Source organism: Salmo trutta, unplaced genomic scaffold (assembly GCF_901001165.1).
Source record: "Salmo trutta unplaced genomic scaffold, fSalTru1.1, whole genome shotgun sequence".
Lineage (NCBI taxonomy): Eukaryota > Metazoa > Chordata > Actinopteri > Salmoniformes > Salmonidae > Salmo > Salmo trutta.
Window position 1 is genome coordinate 2,155,468 of NW_021823073.1, and position 27,639 is coordinate 2,183,106.

At 49.9% G+C, this 27,639-nt stretch overlaps 1 protein-coding gene across 1 annotated transcript; it reads right to left on the minus strand.

Annotated features, from left to right (window-relative positions):
- Positions 1-1,530: 1,530 nt before the first annotated feature.
- Positions 1,531-27,241, minus strand: LOC115188690 (transmembrane protein 39A). The gene is made up of 10 exons (XM_029747411.1): positions 26,942-27,241; positions 24,692-24,899; positions 19,533-19,755; positions 19,288-19,371; positions 15,685-15,839; positions 14,048-14,158; positions 5,820-6,042; positions 3,975-4,162; positions 3,417-3,537; positions 1,531-3,287 (listed from the first exon to the last, which is right to left on the minus strand). Exons 2-10 carry the CDS (start codon positions 24,802-24,804, stop codon positions 3,012-3,014), a joined length of 1,494 nt encoding a protein of 497 aa, XP_029603271.1. The 5' UTR covers positions 24,805-24,899; positions 26,942-27,241; the 3' UTR covers positions 1,531-3,011.
- Positions 27,242-27,639: the final 398 nt, after the last annotated feature.

Sequence of the window (27,639 nt, forward strand, 5' to 3'; positions counted from 1 at the left end):
CAAGACGTGTAAGAGATTGGTGGAGAGCCAGACGCAGGTTCACTGCTAATTCTATAGATTGGTGGAGAGCCAGACGCAGGTTCACTGCTAATTCTATAGATTGGTGGAGAGCCAGGGAGAGCCAGACGCAGGTTCACTGCTAATTCTATAGATTGGTGGAGAGCCAGACGCAGGTTCACTGCTAATTCTATAGATTGGTGGAGAGCCAGACGCAGGTTCACTGCTAATTCTATAGATTGGTGGAGAGCCAGACGCAGGTTCACTGCTAATTCTATAGATTGGTGGAGAGCCAGACGCAGGTTCACTGCTAATTCTATAGATTGGTGGAGAGCCAGACGCAGGTTCACTGCTAATTCTATAGATTGGTGGAGAGCCAGACGCAGGTTCACTGCTAATTCTATAGATTGGTGGAGAGCCAGACGCAGGTTCACTGCTAATTCTATAGATTGGTGGAGAGCCAGACGCAGGTTCACTGCTAATTCTATAGATTGGTGGAGAGCCAGACGCAGGTTCACTGCTAATTCTATAGATTGGTGGAGAGCCAGACGCAGGTTCACTGCTAATTCTATAGATTGGTGGAGAGCCAGGGAGAGACAGACGCAGGTTCACTGCTAATTCTATAGATTGGTGGAGAGCCAGGGAGAGACAGACGCAGGTTCACTGCTAATTCTATAGATTGGTGGAGAGCCAGGGAGAGACAGACGCAGGTTCACTGCTAATTCTATAGATTGGTGGAGAGCCAGACGCAGGTTCACTGCTAATTCTATAGATTGGTGGAGAGCCAGACGCAGGTTCACTGCTAATTCTATAGATTGGTGGAGAGCCAGACGCAGGTTCACTGCTAATTCTATAGATTGGTGGAGAGCCAGGGAGAGACAGACGCAGGTTCACTGCTAATTCTATAGATTGGTGGAGAGCCAGGGAGAGACAGACGCAGGTTCACTGCTAATTCTATAGATTGGTGGAGAGCCAGGGAGAGACAGACGCAGGTTCACTGCTAATTCTATAGATTGTCGAGCTCTGTTGGGACATCTTTTTTTCTCTGTTATTGCCAATGAATGTAACCCTGTCATCAACCAAAGGTGCTACCCTGCTCTTCAAAAATGTAAACTCAAGGTATAGACTGTCACAGTACAAACTGTTGGTTTTTCAAATGGACCAGAGTAAAATATCCATAGCTCCCTCTGCTGGGCCAAATACAATACTACAGGCCACTCTGCTGCGTAGCACCAGAGTGTTGACCCTGTCGTACTGACCCTGTCGTACCTGACCCTGTCGTACCGACCCTGTCGCCCTGTCGTACCGACCCTGTCGTACCGACCCTCAACTACTCATGATATGCACTTTGTCAAACTTTATGGGTGAGCTATTTTTCTGTTTCAAAAACAATTGTGCAGTGATATATATATATATATATCTCTCAACTTTATAATGCTTTGGAATAAAATGCATAATGCAGTTTTGCTAATGGGTCTTTGTGGTTTCATCTCTTATCTACACGATCTCATGGACAAACACATTTCACACGTCACTTTAACAGCATTTTTATTTGATTTTTTTATTTCATATTTCAACGGCATAAAAAATGCTCATCGAAAATCAAACACTGAGCCATACGACAGCATGTCTCCCCCCTCCATCTTCCTTCCACCTCACCCACTGAAAATATAAACACAGCTAACGTTCCAGGTCATCTTTATTGCAGTCATCCTGCACATATCAGATGTCACATCTCAGGTACCACATTCATCATTCATCTGATATAGCAATCTGCTGAGAGGCGCCTACAACAGGACTGCATTAAAAGACAAGGTGGAACGCACCCATGAACAAACATCATACAGGCAACCTGGGATTTTGGCACGTTGATAAAAACATGAATCATTCTAGATCAGCTGCTCATAGAAAAGGAACAAAATAGAATAGATGAACGGACAATTATGGCACCAGAACCCATCCCACAACATAATCTGGGACTCGCAACAAGGCAAGCTGTTTAAAATAACACTGCTAGCAGCTGAGCACAACTTGCAGCATTGAAGATACCAAGTGTAATTTGTAATTTCATTTCAAGCACACACTGGAAAGTAAAGCACATACATATGTCTGCTCATTCAATGCGGTTTGTCTCCCATCTAGAAAAACGGCCATGCAATCTGTTGCGGTGGTGGTGCCCATTCTATTCAGACTATATCTATGTTTTCCGCTTCTCAGGCACAGTGAAATGAAGAGCGGCTATTTGTGGTAAATGAATGACCTGAATGAACATGACACTGCAAAGAAGACATTGGGCCTGTCCCAAATTATACCCTATATAGTGCACTACTTTTAACCTGGGCTAATAAGGCTCTGGTCAAAAGCTGTGCTCTATGTAGGAATAGGGTGTCATTTGGGACGTGGATATGTTCTACAGGCACCAGAGTTCAGCGCTCATGGCCAAACTGCAGACAGTCTTGCTACGAAACGAATCCTAATAAAACACTAAAGGGATGAATACGTTCTCTAAAGAGGTGTGCAGGGAGAGGCGGGGTCTCCTCAGTCGCTTCCTTGATTGGCCGCCGGCGCCAGTCTATCCCTCTGATTGGCTCTGAAGCCTTCTTTAAGCATCTTTGGTGGAAGTCGGAACGCGGTGAGCATAGGAGGAGGAGCTTAGCACAGCGCGTGGGCGGGGCCTCATGGCATCAAGAACACAACTCACTCTCTCCCATCCAATCGCTTTGCACAATGAGGCAACAACAAACATCACATGACAATACTACCGTAATGCCCTGTGTTACTTTTGAAACAGTATACAAAATAAAATATTATTTAAATAGGTATAAACATTGCATGAAAAATAGAACCGTATCAAAACAATATGAGTTCACAGTCAGTCCACCCCACTGCTGCACCCCCAACCCCCTCTCTCACCTCCACCCCTTCCATCCATCCCGCCGTACAACCATAGTTGCAGGGAGGCTAGGGAGTATCCGAACCCACGTCCCCCAGCTCCAGAACCCTCTCCTGGGGTGTCACTGGGACTTGAGCCCCAGGCCGTTGGTGGCGGTGCTGTTGGTAGTGCTGGACCCTGTACTGGAGGTAACAGGGTAGGAGTAGGCCTTGCCCAGCACGATGCGGTCCCGGAGCAGCTTGAAGAGGACGTAGTAGTTACAGAACAGGATGAGGCCCAGGGACAGGGTGTGGTTCCAGCTCTCAGAGCGGAGCAGGGAGTACAGCTGGTACAGGACTACACTAGACTCGATCCAGATTAACAAGTTCAGGATCCGCAACGGCTTGTGGAAAAGGAACTACAACACAATAAATAATAGCACAATTGGTATTTATTTATAAACATGACTTGGAAATAAAGTGAAATGTCAAGGCAGTACATGGGCAGGATATAAACACACACACGTCTAGTAAAGGCAGTGACTCACGTAAAACCTGGCGTGGGAGACGTCCGAGGGCAGGGCCACGTTGTAGGGTCCTACAGCCTTGTACAGGCTACGACTGTGACGTACTAACACCCCCTGGGGCCAGACTGTACTCTCAGACCACCTGCAACACACAATGAAAAAAGGTGGAGATTGATCCTACAGCCGACAGATCAAATAGAACCCTGCCTAGAAGACCAGACAGCAGAGTCTGGTGGACAGTAGGGTGGCTAACCCTCTTCCTGGAGACAGCCTCCTTATGCATGGCTTTACTCCATCCCTGCTCTAACGCACCTGGTGGAGTCCTGAAGACCAGTTGATTAGAGTCAGACGTGTTGGAACCAAATCCTGCATATGTCTAGCTCTCCAGGAGAAAAGGTTGGGTTACGTACATACACAAGTGCTGCGGGGCGTTGTTGTAATAGTGTGTGTGTGTGTGTGTGTGTGGACCACCTAAGCGTGCTGCGGGGCGTTGTTGTAATAGTGTGTGTGTGTGTGGACCACCTAAGCGTGCTGTGGGCCGTTGCTGTTGAAGTATGTGTGTGAGTGTGGACCACCTACACGTGCTGCGGGGCGTTGCTGAAGAATCCGTGCTCCAGCTTCTGCCAGCGCCCCAGGTGGGCTGCAGAGCGGTGCAGCAGGTCACAGTAGCTGGGAGGTAACAGCTGGCTCATCAGCATCACAAACGCATTGATCCACACCATGATCAGGTGCTCACAGGACCAGCGCATGTCATAGTACTGGGTACTCTGGAGGGGGAGACAAAACCACGTTTTAGGCTTCAAGGGCCTTGCTAAACACAAACGCAGGAGACAGCACCTAGGATACCTGGAGACTGAAGGAGGAAACTGTGAACACACAAAGACCCAGGGGAGGGGAGATGAGCACCAGGAGGGTTGACAGTTCCTTGGATAACGGGGAGGGGAGATGAGCACCAGGAGGGTTGACAGTGCCTTGGATAACAGGGAGGGGAGATGAGCACCAGGAGGGTTGACAGTTCCTTGGATAACAGGGAGGGGAGATGAGCACCAGGAGGGTTGACAGTTCCTTGGATAACGGGGAGGGGAGATGAGCACCAGGAGGGTTGACAGTGCCTTGGATAACAGGGAGGGGAGATGAGTACCAGGAGGGTTGACAGTTCCTTGGATAACAGGGAGGGGAGATGAGTACCAGGAGGGTTGACAGTTCCTTGGATAACAGGGAGGGGAGATGAGCACCAGGAGGGTTGACAGTGCCTTGGATAACAGGGAGGGGAGATGAGCACCAGGAGGGTTGACAGTTCCTTGGATAACAGGGAGGGGAGATGAGCACCAGGAGGGTTGACAGTTCCTTGGATAACGGGGAGGGGAGATGAGCACCAGGAGGGTTGACAGTGCCTTGGATAACAGGGAGGGGAGATGAGTACCAGGAGGGTTGACAGTTCCTTGGATAACAGGGAGGGGAGATGAGCACCAGGAGGGTTGACAGTGCCTTGGATAACAGGGAGGGGAGATGAGTACCAGGAGGGTTGACAGTTCCTTGGATAACGGGGAGATGAGCACCAGGAGGGTTGACAGTTCCTTGGATAACAGGGAGGGGAGATGAGCACCAGGAGGGTTGACAGTGCCTTGGATAACAGGGAGGGGAGATGAGCACCAGGAGGGTTGACAGTTCCTTGGATAACAGGGAGGGGAGATGAGCACCAGGAGGGTTGACAGTGCCTTGGATAACAGGGAGGGGAGATGAGCACCAGGAGGATTGACAGTTCCTTGGATAACAGGGAGGGGAGATGAGTACCAGGAGAGTTGACAGTTCCTTGGATAACAGGGAGGGGAGATGAGCACCAGGAGGGTTGACAGTGCCTTGGATAACAGGGAGGGGAGATGAGCACCAGGAGGGTTGACAGTGCCTTGGATAACAGGGAGGGGAGATGAGCACCAGGAGGGTTGACAGTGCCTTGGATAACAGGGAGGGGAGATGAGCACCAGGAGGGTTGACAGTGCCTTGGATAACAGGGAGGGGAGATGAGCACCAGGAGGGTTGACAGTTCCTTGGATAACAGGGAGGGGAGATGAGCACCAGGAGGGTTGACAGTGCCTTGGATAACAGGGAGGGGAGATGAGTACCAGGAGGGTTGACAGTTCCTTGGATAACAGGGAGGGGAGCAGCAACCTGCTAGAGGGAGGAAAAGAGAGGAGGAGAAAAAAAGAGAAAGAGACGTACCTTGATGAAGCAGAGGGAGGGAAGTTATGTAGTAAGAGTTAGTACCTTGATGAAGCAGAGGGGGAGGAAGGCTACGTAGTAAGGGTTAGAGTTAGTACCTTGATGAAGCAGAGGGGGAGGAAGGCTACGTAGTAAGGGTTAGGGTTAGTACCTTGACGAAGCAGAGGGGGAGGAAGGCTACGTAGTAAGGGTTAGGGTTAGTACCTTGACGAAGCAGAGGGGGAGGAAGGCTACGTAGTAAGCGCTGAAGAGGGAGTTGAAGAGGACTTCCTTGATGCGACGGTTGAAGTCGCTCCGGAGTTCCTCCACCTCGCTGCGGATGAGTTCTGGAGACGGGGGCTGGGGACAGGTGTGGTGGGGGATGTGGCCTGGAGTGGTAAACTGCTCTCTCAGGTTCTCCCTTAGTAACGCTAGGAAGTCCTTAGGCCTGGAGGGAGAAGAGAGAAGTAAGAATGATCTAGGATCAGTTTTTTCATAATGGAATAAGACTACATGGACAGGGGAGACCAGGGCCCCGTATCCACAAAAGATCTCAGAGTAGACAACTGGTGGGAAGTGCTGAGAATAGACATTTTACTCCTACTCTTATGGGTAAAAATAAAAAGCTATGCATGAACCCTCTTTATTAATAAGAGTCACGCCCTAGGCCCCTGTCCACAAAGCATCTCAGAAAAGGTCGTAGGAATCCTGTTAAAACCTGTTTTATGACAAAACTCCCAGCTGAGAGTAGGGTTTAGGATGATGTTAAGATACTGCCCAGCCAAACTCTGAGCCAGGAGGAAAATCAAGTCATGAAAGTTTCTCTCAGATGTTTCTCATGACAGTTTGAGGTACCACAAAGGAAAGATAATGATGACGCTCATTAACCAAGTTGCAAATGATTTGATTTATTAGGATCCCCATTAGCCAATGGTGACAGCTAGTCTTCCTGGGGTCCGACAAATAACGATACATTTAAAAACATGAACATAAAGAGTGTCTGCATCTATCAGTTCCACATACACGTCAGTACAGACACACAACCAGTAGGTCACATGGGGGAGAGGCGTTGTGCCGTGAGGTGTTGCTTTATTTGTTTTTTGAAACCAGGTTTGCTGTTTATTTGTTCTATATGAGTGCATCTCACTGCACTGAGAATAGGAAACACTGTCACCACCGATAAATCCACCATAATTGAGAATTTCAATAAGCATTTCTCTACGGCTGGCCATGCTTTCCACGTGGCTACCCCTACCCCAGGCCAACAGCCCTGCACCCTCCACAGCACCCAAGCATCCCCCATTTCTCCTTCACCCAAATACAGATAACCGATGTTCTGAAAGAGCTGCAAAATCTGGACCCCTACAATCAGCTGGGCTAGACAATCTGGACTCTCTTTTTCTAAAATTATGCGCTGCAATTTTTGCAACCCCTATTACTAGCCTGTTCAACCTCTCTTTCGTATTGTCTGAGATCCCCAAAGATTGGAAAGCTGCCGCGGTCATCCCCCTCTTCAAAGGGAGACACTCTAGACCAAAACTGTTACAGACCTATATCCATCCTGCCCTGCCTTTCTAAGATCTTTGAAAGCCAAGTTAACAAAACAGATCACCGACCATTTCGAATCCCACCGTACCTTCTCCACTATGCAATCTGGTTTCCGAGCTGGTCATGGTTGCACCTCAGCCACGCTCAAGATCCTAAACAATATCATAACCGCCATCAATAAGAGACTATACTGTAAAGCTGAATTCATCGACCTGGCCAAGGGTTTCGACTCTGTCAATCACCGCATTCTTATCGGCTGACTCAACAGCCTTGGTTTCTCAAATGATTGCCTCGCCTGGTTCACCAACTACTTATCAGATAGAGTTCAGTGTGTCAAATCGGAGGGCCTGTTGTCCGGACCTCTGGCAGTCTCTATGGGGGTGCCACAGGGTTCAATTTTCGGGCCGACTCTTTCTCTGTATACATCAATGATGTCGCTCTTGCTGCTGGTGATTCTTTGATCCACCTCTACGCAGACGACACCATTCTGTATACTTCTGGCCCTTCTTTGGACACTGTGTTAACAACCCTCCAGATGAGCTTCAATACCATACAACTCTCCTTCCATGGCCTCCAACTGCTCTTAAATGCAAGTAAAACTTAATGCATGCTCTTCAACCGATTGCTGCCTGCACCTGCCCGCCCATTCAGCAACACTACGCTGGACGGTTCTGACTTAGAATATGTGGACAACTACAAATACCTAGGTGTCTGGCTAGACTGTAAACTCTCCTTCCAGACTCACATTAAACATCTCCAATTTCATTCGCAACAAAGCATCCTTCACTCATGCTGCCAAACTCACGCTGCCAAACATACCCTCGTAAAACTGACTATCCTACTGATCCTTGACTTCGGCGATGTCATTTACAAAATAGCCTCCAACACTCTACTCAGCAAATTGGATGCAGTCTATCACAGTTCCATCCATTTTGTCACCAAAGCCCCATATACTACCCACCACTGCGACCTGTATGCTCTCGTTGGCTGGCCCTCGCGTCATATTCGTCGCCAAACCCACTGGCTCCAGGTCATCTATAAGTCTTTGCTAGGTAAAGCGCCGCCTTATCTCAGCTCACTGGTCACCATAGCAGCACCCACCCGTAGCATGCACTCCAGCAAGTATATTTCACTGGTCACCCCCAAAGCCAATTACTCTTTTGGCCGCCTTTCCTTCCAGTTCTCCGCTGCCAATGACTGGAACGAATTGCAAAAATCACTGAAGCTGGAGACTCATATTTCCCTCTCGAACTTTAAGCACCAGCTGTCAGAGCAGCTCACAGATCACTGCACCTGTAAATAGCCCATCTGTAAATAGCCCATCCAACTACCTCATCCCCATACTGTTATTTTTTTCTTCTTCTCCTTTGCACCTCAGTATCCCTACTTGCACATTCATCTTCTGCACATCTATCACTCCAGTGTTTAATTGCTAAATTGTAATTATTTCTGCCATGTCGCAGTTGTAAATGAGAACTTGTTCTCAACTGGCCTACCTGGTTAAATAAAAAAACAAATGTAAAAAAATTAGATGGGAGTTCCATAAACTCATGGCTCTGTATAATACTGTACGTTTCCTTGAATATGTTCTGGACCTGGGAACTGTGAAAAGACCCCTGGTGGCATGTCTGGTGGGGTAAGAGTGTGTGTCACACGGCGTATCACATTTAACAAACCAAACATTCAAATACCGTTTAGAAGGTAAAGAAAAAACCCAAACCGGTCCGTGCATCAATACCGGTATATAGTAAAATACGGTGTACTGCCCAGCCCTAGCAGTCAGTCTTTCCTCAGCTCTTAGCCAAGACAGACTGGTATGGATAGTTTCTATATTATCCCTCTGATTACAATGAAGAGCAAGACGTTCTGCTCTGTTCTGGGCCAGCTGCAGCTTAACTAGGTTTTTCTTTGTAGCACTTGACCACATGACTGGACAATAATCAGGATAAAACTAGAGCCTGCAGGACTTGACCACATGACTGGACAATAATCAGGATAAAACTAGAGCCTGCAGGACTTGACCACATGACTGGACAATAATCAGGATAAAACTAGAGCCTGCAGGACTTGACCACATGACTGGACAATAATCAAGATAAGATAAAACTAGAACCTGCAGAACTTGCTTTGTGGAGTCAAAAAGCAGAGCATCTCTTTATTCCGGCTAAGCTTCTCCCCATCTTTACAACCATTCAATCTATATGTTTTGACCATGACTGTTTACAATCTAAGGTAACGCCAACTAATTTAGTCTCCTCAACTTGTTCAACAGCCACACCATTCATTACCAGATTCAGCTGAGGTCTAGAAATTAAGGAATGATTTGTACCAAACACAATGCTCTTAGTTTTAGAGATGTTCAGGACTAGTTTATTACTGGCTACCCATTCCACAACAGACTGCAACTCTTTAAGGGTTTCAGTGACTTCACTAGCTGTGGTTTCTGATGTGTATAAGGTTGAATCATCAGCATGCATAGACACACATGCTTTGTTTAATGCCAGTGGCAGGTCATTGGTGAAAATAGAAAAGAGTAGAAGTCCTAGAGAGCTGCCCTGCGGTACACCACACTTTACATGTTTGACATTAGAGAAGCTTCCATTAAAGAAAACCCTCTGAGTTCTATTAGATAGATAGCTCTCAATCCACAATATGGCAGAGGTTGAAAAGCCACAACACACAAGTTCTCAACAACAGGTTATGGTCAATAATATCAAAGGCTGCACTGAAATCTAACAGTACAGGTCCAACAATCTTATTATCAATTTCTTTCAACCAATCAGTCATTTATGTCAGTGCAGTACATTTTGAGTGCCCTTCTCTATAAGCATGCTGAAAGTCTGTTGTTCATTTGTTTACAGAGAAACAGCATTGTATTTGGTCCAAAACAATTTCCCCAACAGTTTGATAAGAGCTGGCAGCGAGCTGATAGGTCTGCTGTTAGAACCAGTAAAAGCCGCTTTACAAGTCTTGGGCAGCGGAATGACTTTGGCTTCCCTCCAGGCCTGAGGACAAAGACTTTTCTCTAGGCTCAGATTAAAGATATGACAGATAGGATGGTAGCTGACTCTATAGCCACTCCTATGAAGCTTTCCATCTAAGTTGTCAATGCCAGGAGGTTTGTCATTATTGATGGATAACAATAATTATTCCCCCTCTCCCACACTAACTTCACAAAATTCTAACGTACAATGCTTTTCTTTCATTAGTCGTTTTTTAAATAATTAGCAACATCCAATGATGGAGAATAATAAATCGCTGTGAACCCAATAGCATGTTTCAGACAACCACAGTGAATGTGACTGGACATTAAAACATTGCAATGATAAAACGTTTGATTTCATTTTCACATGATACGATCACTTCCTTCTCTTAATTGTGGATGAATATGTTGGCAAGCATAACCAGTTAACTAATTCTGATCATGTATGATAATGTTGCATACGATGTTTGAAAGGTCTATAATTCTTTTCCTGAACACAATCAAAAGTTAACATAGGCCTCAGATGCCTTCAACTGCCCCACTTATAGCCATGTCCAATTTAGGCACCTTTTTAACAATGTGATATTGTGCTCCAAAGGGATAACATGTAGGTTAATGAAATAATCCAAATAAAAATGTGATTATTTATTATATTATGTGAAATAGGCCTCATGTGAAATCACTGTAAAAAAAATACTGCTGCGTCGCCTCAGTGGAGTGGTCTAAGACACTGCTAGCTGTGCCACTAGAGATCCTGGTTCGAGTCCAGGCTCTGTTGCAACTGGCCGCGACCAGGAGACCCATGGGGCGGCGCACGGGTTAAGGGAGGGTTTGGCCCAGCGTCGCCCGGGTTAGGGGAGGGTTTGGCCCAGCGTCGCCCGGGTTAGGGGAGGGTTTGGCCCAGCGTCGCCCGGGTTAGGGGAGGGTTTGGCCCAGCGTCGCCCGGGTTAGGGGAGGGTTTGGCCCAGCGTCGCCCGGGTTAGGGGAGGGTTTGGCCCAGCGTCGCCCGGGTTAGGGGAGGGTTTGGCCCCAGCGTCGCCCGGGTTAGGGGAGGGTTTGGCCCAGCGTCGCCCGGGTTAGGGGAGGGTTTGGCTCAGCGTCGCCCGGGTTAGGGGAGGGTTTGGCCCAGCGTCGCCCGGGTTAGGGGAGGGTTTGGCCCAGCGTCGCCCGGGTTAGGGAGGGTTTGGCCCAGTGTGCGCCAGCGTCGCCCTGGTTAGGGGAGGGTTTGGCCCAGCGTCGCCCGGGTTAGGGGAGGGTTTGGCCCAGCGTCGCCCGGGTTAGGGGAGGGTTTGGCCCAGCGTCGCCCGGGTTAGGGGAGGGTTTGGCCCAGCGTCGTCCGGGTTAGGGAGGGTTTGGCCCAGCGTCGCCCGGGTTAGGGGAGGGTTTGGCCCAGCGTCGCCCGGGTTAGGGGAGGGTTTGGCCCAGCGTCGCCCGGGTTAGGGGAGGGTTTGGCCCAGCGTCGCCCGGGTTAGGGGAGGGTTTGGCCCAGCGTCGCCCGGGTTAGGGGAGGGTTTGGCCCAGCGTCGCCCGGGTTAGGGGAGGGTTTGGCCGGCAGGGATGTCCTTGTCCCATCGCGTACTAGCGACTCCTGTGGCGGGCCGGGCGCAGTGCACGCTGACCAGGTGTACAGCGTTTCCTCCGACACATTGGTGCGGCTGGCTTCCGGGTTAAGAGGACATTGTGTCAAGAAGCAGTGCAGCTTGGTTGTGTTTCAGAGGACTCACGGCTCTCAACCTTCACCTCTCCTGAGTCTGTACAGGAGTTGCAGCGATGAGACAAGACTGTAACTACCAATTGGATACCAGGAAATTGGGGAGAAAAAGGGGTACATTTTTGTAATAAAAATGACAAATGAAAATAATGTTGCATTAAAGTCTAGATGTATGGATTTATCTTACAATAATGTTGCATTTAAGTCTAGATGTATGGATTTATCTTACAATAATGTTGCATTTAAGTCTAGATGTATGGATTTATCTTACAGAAATATTACAACATTCAACAACTCCAAAGCAATTTCCTGACTATGGTGCAGGTACCACTGACTCACTGCCCTTCTCTATTATCAAGAAGTTTGCTTTAAAATAATGATTATAATAATAAAGAAGAAGCCAGCTGGTAACTGTTCATTGATTAGGACAGCTGGTGTCCTGAAGATCTGTCAACTAGGTAGGACTCTTATGACTAGAGGTTTCATGAATAGCTTGTATTCTCAACCAATTACCAATGTTCTACTCAGCCTCTTTGTGGATACGGGGCCCAGCCCTCCTCCTGCCATTATTAATACAGGCCCAGAAACAGAACAGGTAAAACCAAGTATTCTTCTGTCTTATTCCCTTTCATTCTTTTTAAATGACACTATTATTGAATTGATCAAAACGTCACATGACAGGAATATCACATTGTTGTCTCTTTGCAGTGTGCTCTCTATGGTACTTCAAATGCCCACCCTTTAGGTGGGGTGTCAGCTAAAAAGACCCTTAACTAAACTCACACAATCAAACAGAGGAATCTGTCCCAGGCTGTGAGAGAGAAGAAATCAAGAAGAGTTCCTGACTGCCTCTGATTCCAACCACCTCACAGGGAACTTTTATTGACAGTTTTTAAGTCAATGTTCTGTCCCCCACTCTGACCAGAAGGGCGTGTTTGTTCTGTCCCCCACTCTGACCAGAAGGACGTGTTTGTTCTGTCCCCCACTCTGACCAGAAGGGCGTGTTTGTTCTGTCCCCCACTCTGACCCAGAAGGGCGTGTTTGTTCTGTCCCCCACTCTGACCAGAAGGGCGTGTTTGTTCTGTCCCCCACTCTGACCAGAAGGACGTGTTTGTTCTGTCCCCCACTCTGACCAGAAGGGGGTGTTTGTTCTGTCCCCCACTCTGACCAGAAGGGCGTGTTTGTTCTGTCCCCCACTCTGACCAGAAGGGCGTGTTTGTTCTGTCCCCCACTCTGACCAGAAGGGCGTGTTTGTTCTGTCCCCCACTCTGACCAGAAGGGCGTGTTTGTTCTGTCCCCCACTCTGACCAGAAGGGCGTTGTTTGTTCTGTCCCCCACTCTGACCAGAAGGGCGTGTTTGTTCTGTCCCCCACTCTGACCAGAAGGGCGTGTTTGTTCTGTCCCCCACTCTGACCAGAAGGACGTGTTTGTTCTGTCCCCCACTCTGACCAGAAGGGCGTGTTTGTTCTGTCCCCCACTCTGACCAGAAGGGCGTGTTTGTTCTGTCCCCCACTCTGACCAGAAGGGCGTGTTTGTTCTGTCCCCCACTCTGACCAGAAGGACGTGTTTGTTCTGTCCCCCACTCTGACCAGAAGGGCGTGTTTGTTCTGTCCCCCACTCTGACCAGAAGGGCGTGTTTGTTCTGTCCCCCACTCTGACCAGAAGGGCGTGTTTGTTCTGTCCCCCACTCTGACCAGAAGGACGTGTTTGTTCTGTCCCCCACTCTGACCAGAAGGGCGTGTTTGTTCTGTCCCCCACTCTGACCAGAAGGGCGTGTTTGTTCTGTCCCCCACTCTGACCAGAAGGGCGTGTTTGTTCTGTCCCCCACTCTGACCAGAAGGGCGTGTTTGTTCTGTCCCCCACTCTGACCAGAAGGGCGTGTTTGTTCTGTCCCCCACTCTGACCAGAAGGGCGTGTTTGTTCTGTCCCCCACTCTGACCAGAAGGACGTGTTTGTTCTGTCCCCCACTCTGACCAGAAGGACGTGTTTGTTCTGTCCCCCACTCTGACCAGAAGGGGGTGTTTGTTCTGTCCCCCACTCTGACCAGAAGGACGTGTTTGTTCTGTCCCCCACTCTGACCAGAAGGGGGTGTTTGTTCTGTCCCCCACTCTGACCAGAAGGGGGTGTTTGGCTGGGGGAGAGGACATTGAAGTCTGTTGTTTATTTGTTTACCTGAATATGGGGAGCGTGTGTGTTTATGAGAGTGTTTACCTGAAGAAGGGCCCGTGGGACAGGTCCTGGTCTGAGTAACCACAGTCTGAAGGCACTGGCTGGGCCCTACTCTCCTGATGGAAGCAACACAGGGGAACATACACCCCAAACCTGACGCACAGAGAGGGAGGGGGATGAGGAAGAGAAAGGACAACAGGAAATAAAGAACCATGTGTTAGATCAACTAGCTAATGGTGAACGTGACCCTGTGATCAACTAGATAATGGTGAACGTGACCCTGTGATCAACTAGATAATGGTGAACGTGACACTGTGATCAACTAGATAATGGTGAACGTGACCCTGTGATCAACTAGCTAATGGTGAACGTGACCCTGTGATCAACTAGATAATGGTGAACGTGACCCTGTGATCAACTAGATAATGGTGAACGTGACCCTGTGATCAACTAGATAATGGTGAACGTGACCCTGTGATCAACTAGATAATGGTGAACGTGACCCTGTGATCAACTAGCTAATGGTGAACGTGACCCTGTGATCAACTAGCTAATGGTGAACGTGACCCTGTGATCAACTAGCTAATGGTGAACGTGACCCTGTGATCAACTAGCTAATGGTGAACGTGACCCTGTGATCAACTAGCTAATGGTGAACGTGACCCTGTGATCAACTAGCTAATGGTGAACGTGACCCTGTGATCAACTAGCTAATGGTGAACGTGACCCTGTGATCAACTAGCTAATGGTGAACGTGACCCTGTGATCAACTAGATAATGGTGAACGTGACCCTGTGATCAACTAGATAATGGTGAACGTGACACTGTGATCAACTAGATAATGGTGAACGTGACACTGTGATCAACTAGATAATGGTGAACGTGACACTGTGATCAACTAGATAATGGTGAACGTGACACTGTGATCAACTAGATAATGGTGAACGTGACCCTGTGATCAACTAGATAATGGTGAACGTGACCCTGATCAACTAGATAATGGTGAACAAGACACTGATCAACTAGATAATGGTGAACAAGACACTGTGATCAACTAGATAATGGTGAACAAGACACTGTGATCAACTAGATAATGGTGAACAAGACACTGATCAACTAGATAATGGTGAACGTGACCCTGTGATCAACTAGCTAATGGTGAACGTGACACTGTGATCAACTAGATAATGGTGAACGTGACACTGATCAACTAGATAATGGTGAACGTGACCCTGTGATCAACTAGATAATGGTGAACGTGACACTGTGATCAACTAGATAATGGTGAACAATAAAACACCCTACACTACTTCCCAGTACACACACCATCTCTGAATAACAATAACACACACTACTTCCCAGTACACACACCATCTCTGAATAACAATAACACACACTACTTCCCAGTACACACACCATCTCTGAATAACAATAACACACACTACTTCCCAGTACACACACCATCTCTGAATAACAATAACACACACTACTTCCCAGTACACACACCATCTCTGAATAACAATAACACACACTACTTCCCAGTACACACACCATCTCTGAATCAAACCACTAGAGTAGCATCTACAGAGCTGTACTGACACATCAACTGTAGAGCTGCTGTCATACAGTAAGTAGTCTGAAACCTGTGGTAACTCCTCTCTCTGAACACAGACACTCACGGGTATCCAAGGAAGAGCAGGTTGAGCACCGAGTGGTTCTTGAACAGGTTGACCAGGGTCCAACAGAGAACCCAGCCACACAGAGTGAGGAGGCTGAGCCGTGCTGCGATCAGAACCACGTACCGTACCAAGGAACATGGACTGGTCTGAGACGCCTGGGGGGACACACACACACAGACAAACACACACACACAGGTTAGAGGTTACACAAACAATCCACCGACAGACAGCACAATCAACCACAATGCATTGCTACACACTATGTTCTTAACTCGGACATAACAAGACTTCAATCCTCACTGTAAAGCCGACAAGTCAGTCAAACACACACAACCCTGGCCAGAGTCCAGACAACAATACTAAGCCAGTCACACACACACAACCCTGGCCAGAGTCCAGACAACAATACTAAGCCAGTCACACACACACACACACACACACACACACACACACAACCCTGGCCAGAGTCCAGACAACAATACTAACCCAGATACACACACACACAACCCTGGCCAGAGTCCAGACAACAATACTAAGCCAGTCACACACACACACACACAACCCTGGCCAGAGTCCAGACAACAATACTAAGCCAGTCACACACACACACACACACAACCCTGGCCAGAGTCCAGACAACAATACTAAGCCAGTCACACACACACACACACACACAACCCTGGCCAGAGTCCAGACAACAATACTAAGCCAGTCACACACACACACAACCCTGGCCAGAGTCCAGACAACAATACTAAGCCAGTCACACACACACACAACCCTGGCCAGAGTCCAGACAACAATACTAAGCCAGTCACACACACACACACAACCCTGGCCAGAGTCCAGACAACAATACTAAGCCAGTCACACACACACACACACACACACACACAACCCTGGCCAGAGTCCAGACAACAATACTAACCCAGATACACACACACACAACCCTGGCCAGAGTCCAGACAACAATACTAAGCCAGTCACACACACACACACACAACCCTGGCCAGAGTCCAGACAACAATACTAAGCCAGTCACACACACACACACACAACCCTGGCCAGAGTCCAGACAACAATACTAAGCCAGTCACACACACACACACACAACCCTGGCCAGAGTCCAGACAACAATACTAAGCCAGTCACACACACACACAACCCCTGGCCAGAGTCCAGACAACAATACTAAGCCAGTCACACACACACACAACCCTGGCCAGAGTCCAGACAACAATACTAAGCCAGTCACACACACACACACAACCCTGGCCAGAGTCCAGACAACAATACTAAGCCAGTCACACACACACACACAACCCTGGCCAGAGTCCAGACAACAATACTAAGCCAGTCACACACACACACACAACCCTGGCCAGAGTCCAGACAACAATACTAGGTCAGTCACACACACACAACCCTGGCCAGAGTCCAGACAACAATACTAGGTCAGTCACACACACACAACCCTGGCCAGAGTCCAGACAACAATACTAAGCCAGTCACACACACACACACACAAAACCCTGGCCAGAGTCCAGACAACAATACTAAGCCAGTCACACACACACACACACACACACACACACACACACACACACACAACCCTGGCCAGAGTCCAGACAACAATACTAAGCCAGTCACACACACACACACACACACACAACCCTGGCCAGAGTCCAGACAACAATACTAAGCCAGTCACACACACACACACACACACAACCCTGGCCAGAGTCCAGACAACAATACTAAGCCAGTCACACACACACAACCCTGGCCAGAGTCCAGACAACAGTACTAAGCCAGTCACACACACACAACCCTGGCCAGAGTCCAGACAACAGTACTAAGCCAGTCACACACACACAACCCTGGCCAGAGTCCAGACAACAATACTAAGTCAGTCACACACACACAACCCTGGCCAGAGTCCAGACAACAATACTAAGCCAGTCACACACACACAACCCTGGCCAGAGTCCAGACAACAATACTAAGCCAGTCACACACACACACACAACCCTGGCCAGAGTCCAGACAACAATACTAAGCCAGTCACACACACACAACCCTGGCCAGAGTCCAGACAACAATACTAAGCCAGTCACACACACACACAACCCTGGCCAGAGTCCAGACAACAATACTAAGCCAGTCACACACACACACAACCCTGGCCAGAGTCCAGACAACAATACTAAGCCAGTCACACACACACAACCCTGGCCAGAGTCCAGACAACAATACTAAGCCAGTCACACACACACAACCCTGGCCAGAGTCCAGACAACAATACTAAGCCAGTCACACACACACACACAACCCTGGCCAGAGTCCAGACAACAATACTAAGCCAGTCACACACACACACACAACCCTGGCCAGAGTCCAGACAACAATACTAAGCCAGTCACACACACACACACAACCCTGGCCAGAGTCCAGACAACAATACTAAGCCAGTCACACACACACAACCCTGGCCAGAGTCCAGACAACAATACTAAGCCAGTCACACACACACACACACACAACCCTGGCCAGAGTCCAGACAACAATACTAAGTCAGTCACACACTAACGATGCAACTAGGAGGATCAGCGTCGGCCTAAATACTGGAAACATGTTCACTCCCATCCCTACTACTACACCACTAAACATGATGCAACCAGTTTAGAAACAGACTATCTGCCTATTCTGCAGACACAGTTGAGGAAGGGAGAGAGAGAGAAGATGAGAGATAGAAAGAGAGAGAAGATGAGAGATAGAGAGAGAGAAGATGAGATAGAGAGAGAAGATGAGAGGTAGAGAGAGAGAAGATGAGAGGTAGAGAGAGAGAAGATGAGAGGTAGAGAGAGAGAAGATGAGAGGTAGAGAGAGAGAAGATGAGAGGTAGAGAGAGAGAAGATGAGAGGGAGAGAGAGAGAAGATGAGAGGGAGAGAGAGAGAAGATGAGAGGGAGAGAGAGAGAAGATGAGAGGTAGAGAGAGAGAAGATGAGAGGGAGAGAGAGAGAAGATGAGAGGGAGAGAGAGAGAAGATGAGAGGGAGAGAGAGAGAAGATGAGAGGTAGAAAGAGAGAAGATGAGAGGTAGAGAGAGAGAAGATGAGAGGTAGAGAGAGAGAAGATGAGAGGTAGAGAGAGAGAAGATGAGAGGTAGAGAGAGAGAAGATGAGAGGTAGAGAGAGAGAAGATGAGAGGTAGAGAGAGAGAAGATGAGAGGTAGAGAGAGAGAAGATGAGAGGTAGAGAGAGAAGATGAGAGGTAGAGAGAGAGAAGATGAGAGGTAGAGAGAGAGAAGATGAGAGGTAGAGAGAGAGAAGATGAGAGGTAGAGAGAGAGAAGATGAGAGGTAGAGAGAGAAGATGAGAGGTAGAGAGAGAGAAGATGAGAGGTAGAGAGAGAGAAGATGAGAGGTAGAGAGAGAGAAGATGAGAGGTAGAGAGAGAAGATGAGAGGTAGAAAGAGAGAAGATGAGAGGTAGAGAGAGAGAAGATGAGAGGTAGAGAGAGAGAAGATGAGAGGTAGAGAGAGAGAAGATGAGAGGTAGAGAGATAAAGAGAGAGGTAGAGAGAGATATAGAATGAGAGATACCTCTGACACTATAGTCCACACCAGTCTCCTGGCCAGCATCACTGTGATGAAGATAGCCAGGTGGTAGTCCATCAGATGGAAGTTCTGCAGAGAGGAGGCAACAAACGGACTGAAGGTGTGTGTGTGTGTGAACTCAGAGTTATAGGCATCGCTATCTCTCTCTCTCTGTGTGTGTGTGTGTGTGTGTGTGTGTGTGTGTGTGTGTGTGTGTGTGTGTGTGTGTGTGTGTGTTCACTACTACTCACCAGAGAGGTGGAGGCAGCAGGGTGACTATAAGGGTACCACCACACAGTCCTGTAGATATTAATATACTGAACAAACAGCGCCACCAGCAGGTAGAGGAAGAGCAGGAACTCAAACAGCAGGCTGCTGTCCAATGGGAGGTCAGGGATCCGGTAGTGACGGACGGGTTCCGGCGTGATGAGGGCCGAGAGGGGCGGGGCAGAGAGACCCACACAGTTACTGCTCCTGGAGGGAGGGGGGCATAGAGAGAAGCTGGGGTTACTGGTGTGTTGTGGTTCTGGAGGGAGGGGGGCATAGAGAGAAGCTGGGGTTACTGGTGTGTTGTGGTTCTGGAGGGAGGGGGGCATAGAGAGAAGCTGGGGTTACAGGTGTGTTGTGGTCCTGGAGGGAGGGGGGCATAGAGAGAAGCTGGGGTTACAGGTGTGTTGTGGTTCTGGAGGGAGGGGGGGGCATAGAGAGAAGCTGGGGTTACTGGTGTGTTGTGGTTCTGGAGGGAGGGGGGGGGGCATAGAGAGAAGCTGGGGTTACTGGTGTGTTGTGGTTCTGGAGGGAGGGGGGGCATAGAGAGAAGCTGGGGTTACTGGTGTGTTGTGGTTCTGGAGGGAGGGGGGCATAGAGAGAAGCTGGGGTTACTGGTGTGTTGTGGTTCTGGAGGGAGGGGGGCATAGAGAGAAGCTGGGGCTACTGGTGTGTTGTGGTTCTGGAGGGAGGGGGGCATAGAGAGAAGCTGGGGTTACTGGTGTGTTGTGGTTCTGGAGGGAGGGGGGGCATAGAGAGAAGCTGGGGTTACTGGTGTGTTGTGGTTCTGGAGGGAGGGGGGCATAGAGAGAAGCTGGGGTTACTGGTGTGTTGTGGTTCTGGAGGGAGGGGGGCATAGAGAGAAGCTGGGGTTACTGGTGTGTTGTGGTTCTGGAGGGAGGGGGGGGGCATAGAGAGAAGCTGGGACTACTGGTGTGTTGTGGTTCTGGAGGGAGGGGGGCATAGAGAGAAGCTGGGATTACTGGTGTGTTGTGGTTCTGGAGGGAGGGGGGCATAGAGAGAAGCTGGGGTTACTGGTGTGTTGTGGTTCTGGAGCAGCCTTGAGTTTGAGTGTTATAACGTGCTGAGCATCTGAGTCCCCCCAGACTACTACTGGAGAATGAGTCCCCCCAGACTACCTACTACTGGAGAATGAGTCCCCCCAGACTACCTACTACTGGAGAATGAGTCCCCCCAGACGACTCCCTGGAGAATGAGTCCCCCCAGACTACTACTGGAGAATGAGTCCCCCCAGACTACTACTGGAGAATGAGTCCCCCCAGACTACTACTGGAGAATGAGTCCCCCCAGACTACTCCCTGGAGAATGAGTCCCCCCAGACTACTCCCTGGAGAATGAGTCCCCCCAGACGACTCCCTGGAGAATGAGTCCCCCCAGACGACTCCCTGGAGAATGAGTCCCCCCAGACGACTCCCTGGAGAATGAGTCCCCCCAGACGACTCCCTGGAGAATGAGTCCCCCCAGACGACTCCCTGGAGAATGAGTCCCCCCAGACTACTACTGGAGAATGAGTCCCCCCAGACGACTCCCTGGAGAATGAGTCCCCCCAGACGACTCCCTGGAGAATGAGTCCCCCCCAGACGACTCCCTGGAGAATGAGTCCCCCCCAGACGACTCCCTGGAGAATGAGTCCCCCCCAGACGATCTCCCTGGAGAATGAGTCCCCCCCAGACGACTCCCTGGAGAATGAGTCCCCCCCAGACGACTCCCTGGAGAATGAGTCCCCCCAGACGACTCCCTGGAGAATGAGTCCCCCCCAGACGACTCCCTGGAGAATGAGTCCCCCCAGACGACTCCCTGGAGAATGAGTCCCCCCCCGACGGACTCCCTGGAGAATGAGTCCCCCCAGACGACTCCCTGGAGAATGAGTCCCCCCCAGCGACTCCCTGGAGAATGAGTCCCCCCCCCAGACGACTCCCTGGAGAAATGAGTTCCCCCCCCAGACGACTCCCTGGAGAATGAGTCCCCCCCAGACGACTCCCTGGAGAATGAGTCCCCCCCCAGACGACTCCCTGGAGAATGAGTCCCCCCCAGACGACTCCCTGGAGAATGAGTCCCCCCCAGACGACTCCCTGGAGAATGAGTCCCCCCCAGACGACTCCCTGGAGAATCCCTGGAGAATGAGTCCCCCCCAGACGACTCCCTGGAGAATGAGTCCCCCCCAGACGACTCCCTGGAGAATGAGTCCCCCCCCAGACGACTCCCTGGAGAATGAGTCCCCCCCAGACGACTCCCTGGAGAATGAGTCCCCCCCAGACGACTCCCTGGAGAATGAGTCCCCCCCCAGACGACTCCCTGGAGAATGAGTCCCCCCCAGACGACTCCCTGGAGAATGAGTCCCCCCCAGACGACTCCCTGGAGAATGAGTCCCCCCCAGACGACTCCCTGGAGAATGAGTCCCCCCCAGACGACTCCCTGGAGAATGAGTCCCCCCCAGACGACTCCCTGGAGAATGAGTCCCCCCCAGACGACTCCCTGGAGAATGAGTCCCCCCAGACGACTCCCTGGAGAATGAGTCCCCCCCAGACGACCCCCTGGAGAATGAGTCCCCCCCAGACGACTCCCTGGAGAATGAGTCCCCCCCCAGACGACTCCCTGGAGAATGAGTCCCCCCCCGACGACCCCCTGGAGAATGAGTCCCCCCCAGACGACTCCCTGGAGGAATGAGTCCCCCCCAGACGACTCCCTGGAGAATGAGTCCCCCCCAGACGACTCCCTGGAGAATGAGTCCCCCCCAGACGACTCCCTGGAGAATGAGTCCCCCCCAGACGACTCCCTGGAGAATGAGTCCCCCCCCAGACGACTCCCTGGAGAATGAGTCCCCCCCAGACGACTCCCTGGAGAATGAGTCCCCCCCAGACGACTCCCTGGAGAATGAGTCCCCCCCAGACGACTCCCTGGAGAATGAGTCCCCCCCAGACGACTCCCTGGAGAATGAGTCCCCCCCAGACGACTCCCTGGAGAATGAGTCCCCCCCAGACGACTCCCTGGAGAATGAGTCCCCCCCAGACGACTCCCTGGAGAATGAGTCCCCCCCAGACGACTCCCTGGAGAATGAGTCCCCCCCAGACGACTCCCTGGAGAATGAGTCCCCCCCAGACGACTCCCTGGAGAATGAGTCCCCCCCAGACGACTCCCTGGAGAATGAGTCCCCCCCAGACGACTCCCTGGAGAATGAGTCCCCCCCAGACGACTCCCTGGAGAATGAGTCCCCCCCAGACGACTCCCTGGAGAATGAGTCCCCCCCAGACGACTCCCTGGAGAATGAGTCCCCCCCAGACGACTCCCTGGAGAATGAGTCCCCCCCAGACGACTCCCTGGAGAATGAGTCCCCCCCAGACGGACTCCCTGGAGAATGAGTCCCCCCCAGACGACTCCCTGGAGAATGAGTCCCCCCCAGACGACTCCCTGGAGAATGAGTCCCCCCCAGACGACTCCCTGGAGAATGAGTCCCCCCCAGACGACTCCCTGGAGAATGAGTCCCCCCCAGACGACTCCCTGGAGAATGAGTCCCCCCCAGACGACCCCCTGGAGAATGAGTCCCCCCAGACGACTCCCTGGAGAATGAGTCCCCCCCCAGACGACTCCCTGGAGAATGAGTCCCCCCCAGACGACTCCCTGGAGAATGAGTCCCCCCCCAGACGACTCCCTGGAGAATGAGTCCCCCCCCAGACGACTCCCTGGAGAATGAGTCCCCCCCAGACGACTCCCTGGAGAATGAGTCCCCCCCAGACGACTCCCTGGAGAATGAGTCCCCCCCAGACGACTCCCTGGAGAATGAGTCCCCCCCAGACGACTCCCTGGAGAATGAGTCCCCCCCAGACGACTCCCTGGAGAATGAGTCCCCCCCAGACGACTCCCTGGAGAATGAGTCCCCCCAGACGACTCCCTGGAGAATGAGTCCCCCCAGACGACTCCCTGGAGAATGAGTCCCCCCAGACGACTCCCTGGAGAATGAGTCCCCCCAGACGACTCCCTGGAGAATGAGTCCCCCCAGACGACTCCCTGGAGAATGAGTCCCCCCAGACGACTCCCTGGAGAATGAGTCCCCCCCAGACGACTCCCTGGAGAATGAGTCCCCCCAGACGACTCCCTGGAGAATGAGTCCCCCCAGACGACTCCCTGGAGAATGAGTCCCCCCAGACGACTCCCTGGAGAATGAGTCCCCCCAGACGACTCCCTGGAGAATGAGTCCCCCCAGACTACTACTGGAGAATGAGTCCGCCAGACTACTACTGGAGAATGAGTCCGCCAGACTACTACTGGAGAATGAGTCCGCCAGACTACTACTGGAGAATGAGTCCGCCAGACTACTACTGGAGAATGAGTCCGCCAGACTACTACTGGAGAATGAGTCCGCCAGACTACTACTGGAGAATGAGTCCCCCCAGACGACTACTGGAGAATGAGTCCCCCCAGACTACTACTGGAGAATGAGTCCCCCAGACTACTACTGGAGAATGAGTCTCTATGCCTCTTCCTCATCGGTGTTGATCTGAGCTGGCATACCTTCTTCCTCCTCAGTGTTGATCTGAGCTGGCATACCTTCTTCCTCCTCAGTGTTGATCTGAGCTGGCATACCTTCCTCCTCCTCAGTGTTGATCTGAGCTGGCATACCTTCTACCTCCTTAGTGTTGATCTGAGCTGGCATACCTTCCTCCTCCTCAGTGTTGATCTGAGCTGGCATACCTTCTACCTCCTCAGTGTTGATCTGAGCTGGCATACCTTCTACCTCCTCAGTGTTGATCTGAGCTGGCATACCTTCTTCCTCCTCAGAGGGGTGGTATTAATAATCTGACTCCACCAATCATCTATTTGACTAACACTGATTATGTTAGAATATTAAATCACAGTCAGGACAGGAAGGAAGAGGCTATGGCCGTCTCATGGTAGCTGCAGACAGTAACATTTTAAAAACAGAATGTGTGATCATATAGCCTAGGCCTACACATTTAACTTCCCATAAGGCTTGGCTCAATAAATCCTGTAGGCCTGTTTGTGTTTGGTGAGGTAGGAGGGTTAGGTCTGCTTGTTGTAGTACACTACTTTACCCCATCTGTGTGTGTGTGTGTGTGTGTGTGTGTGTTAGGGGTGTCGACAGTATCTGTGTTCGTTTCCTAACCTGTTTCTGAGTCCGTTGCCGTTGCTGAGGCTGCCCCCCACCAGAGTCTGTAGGGAGGGCAGAGCAGAGCGGCTCAGCTGTTGTCTACTTGGCCCCCTGCGGCCCCCGGGCATGGCCAGGCACCACCTCAACACCCCCTGCTACTGCCTCTCCACCTAGACCCAGAGACCAGCACCACCTCACAGCCCGGCCCAACACAGCCAGGCCACTGGAGAGACGGACAGAGAGAGGAAACAACGTCAGGGTCATGTTCATTAGGCACAACACATTGGAAAACAGAGTCAAACAGGGAGGTAGAATACTATCTGAACTTGTGCACATTGCAACCCATTTTGTTATGGTGTGTGCTCTAATGAACACAACCCAGGTGCAATGAAGAACAGTCCCAATAGAGGACAGAATGTGTACACACACGTTGCAGATAGACGTCTCCTGAAAAAACGTGCCATGAATGAGTCGCTACTCTACTCATCTTAGTGGCACGTAGGATGATATGACGTGGGATAAACAATGTATTTCTGTCTAAACCTTCCAGAACATGGTGTCCTACTGAACGCAGCCCTGGGGAAGATGGTGCCAAAAAAAGGCAGGACTAGGACAGAGTCAATAGAACAGAGGTAGGTGAATAGGTCCTGGGCTAGGTTACTGGTAGGACAACATCACCATAGTCAAGCACCCAGGGTCATGAAACATTACATAAGACTACATCCTCAGACTGATAACAGACAGGCATCACACAGACAGGCATCACACAGACAGACACAGACAGACAAACACAGACAGACAGGCATTAGACACAGACACAGAGAGAGACAGGCAGGCATCACTGACAGACACAGACAGGCATCACACAGAGACAGAGAGACAGACAGGCATCACACAGAGACAGAGAGACAGGCAGGCATCACCCACATACAGACAGACAGGCATCACCCATACACAGACAGACAGGCATCACCCACACACAGACAGACAGGCATCACCCACACACAGACAGACAGGCATCACCCACACACAGACAGACAGGCATCACCCACAGACAGACATGCATTGAATGCATGTACCAGCACACAGTCGTCAAACACACTTTACAATGGCAGCCAGGTGAGACAACAACCGTAGCTACTGTAGATGCCACGGTTATAGAACAAGAGATAAGCAAACCAGGTTATCACAATTACCTTTGTCTCTGTGTGTGTGTGTGTGTGTGTGTGTGTGTGTGTGTGTGTGTGTGTGTGTGTGTGTGTGTGTGTGTGTGTGAGAGAGATAATTGAGGAGCTTCCTAGTGGCTGTACATAGGCTAATGTATAGTTTGCTGGAACAATCCACACACAGCCATTCCATTAAGGGAGACTGAACAGAAAGGAGGGAGAGACAGACAATGCCCACAACCACAACACAAAGGTAGCTGGCTAGTTCAGTACACTATAACCTTGACTACTGGAGGAGAAGGGAAGGGATGCAAAGGTGCCAGTCAACTTAGACTAGCTAGGCTGTCCTTCCATGTACTAATGTTTCTGGTGATGAGTGATAATGGCTATAAAAACATCTAACTTATCCATGCTCGCATCAGATCAGAGTAGCCTATCTGCCAACATAGCTAGCTACTGTTCTCAGGCAACACTTTAAGCATGACTGTAGTGTTGTATCGAAACTGAAGTTTTTCAACAGCAAAATGCGGAAACTGCCCAGATCAGAAGGCATGCGCAATAAAGTAACGGCTTTATGACAGTTCGTGATCAACTGGCTGATAGAATGGAAACTGTTACAATATTATAGGAAACTGTTACACAAGTCTGACACTTGTATTGAGAGTGCAATATTCCCAATGGCTGAACATCGAATTTCTAACTACTTTATAACTAGCTGAACATTCAAGAAGATGAAACATTCTCATAGAAGTTGAAAAGTTGTATTTTCAAGACACGTAGCTAACGTTAGTTAGCTAAACACACATTGTACTTACTACACATTTAACTAGATATGTATAAGCAATTTGTACCTAGCTCGTCATTTCCAGTAACATTGTCAAGCTACCTAACGAACGGTGCTAGCCAGCTTTTTGTGTTATTGGACATGATCGAACTGTTATGTGTTATTATAGAGGAGAAACGAGAATTTACAGGATTCATCATTTCAAATGGGGAAGTTAGCTAGCCTAGATAGCTACTTTATGTTTCATTTGATGCACTGCATACAAAACCAGCTAGCTAATGAGCTAGTCGTGCAGGAATTAAACAGAATACTCACACAACATTGACAAAAAGCGGATGGTGTGGACACGGATGCATCAGTCAATTGTGGGTTGACAAGTCGAGACAGGAGCGAACATTTCTCTCGTCTTAAAAGGGAATATATTCATAGGCTTTAGCAGGACGGGGTTGTGTGCTACTTATAAACACACAGAACGTTATATCGGTTTACCTCCAACAACAAGCATACGGTTAAAAACGAGTCTGTTTGCAGTGCAACAGTAGCTAGCTACAGTCACCAGTAGCACACAGAGACCGACGTGGCAAAGCGATGCCTGTTTGGACAAAACGTCATCATTCATGCGACGTGTTCTTCAGCCACGCAGCCGCACACGAATTTGGTGACGAATATTTACACTAATTGTACAATCCTCTTGCAAAGCAGTGGCTTTTCAAGTAAACATTTTCAACACAGGGTAAATGATGTTAAATAAAAAATATACATTTAATTCCTGCTAACTTTGTTATGTTGAATAAATTATCACAAGCGAGTATGACATCCCATGGCACACATCTTATATGGATGGCATTTGACCCTGAATGTAATTTCACTAAAATAAATTCTGTCAATTTGTCTTTACCTTGCCTTGAGCTAATCTGATCACAACACAAAGGTGATCATATATAGATCTGAAGCAGGCATTTCCTGTCTGTGGAACTTACTGGACAATGGAGGAGCTTCCTAGTGTCTGTGTC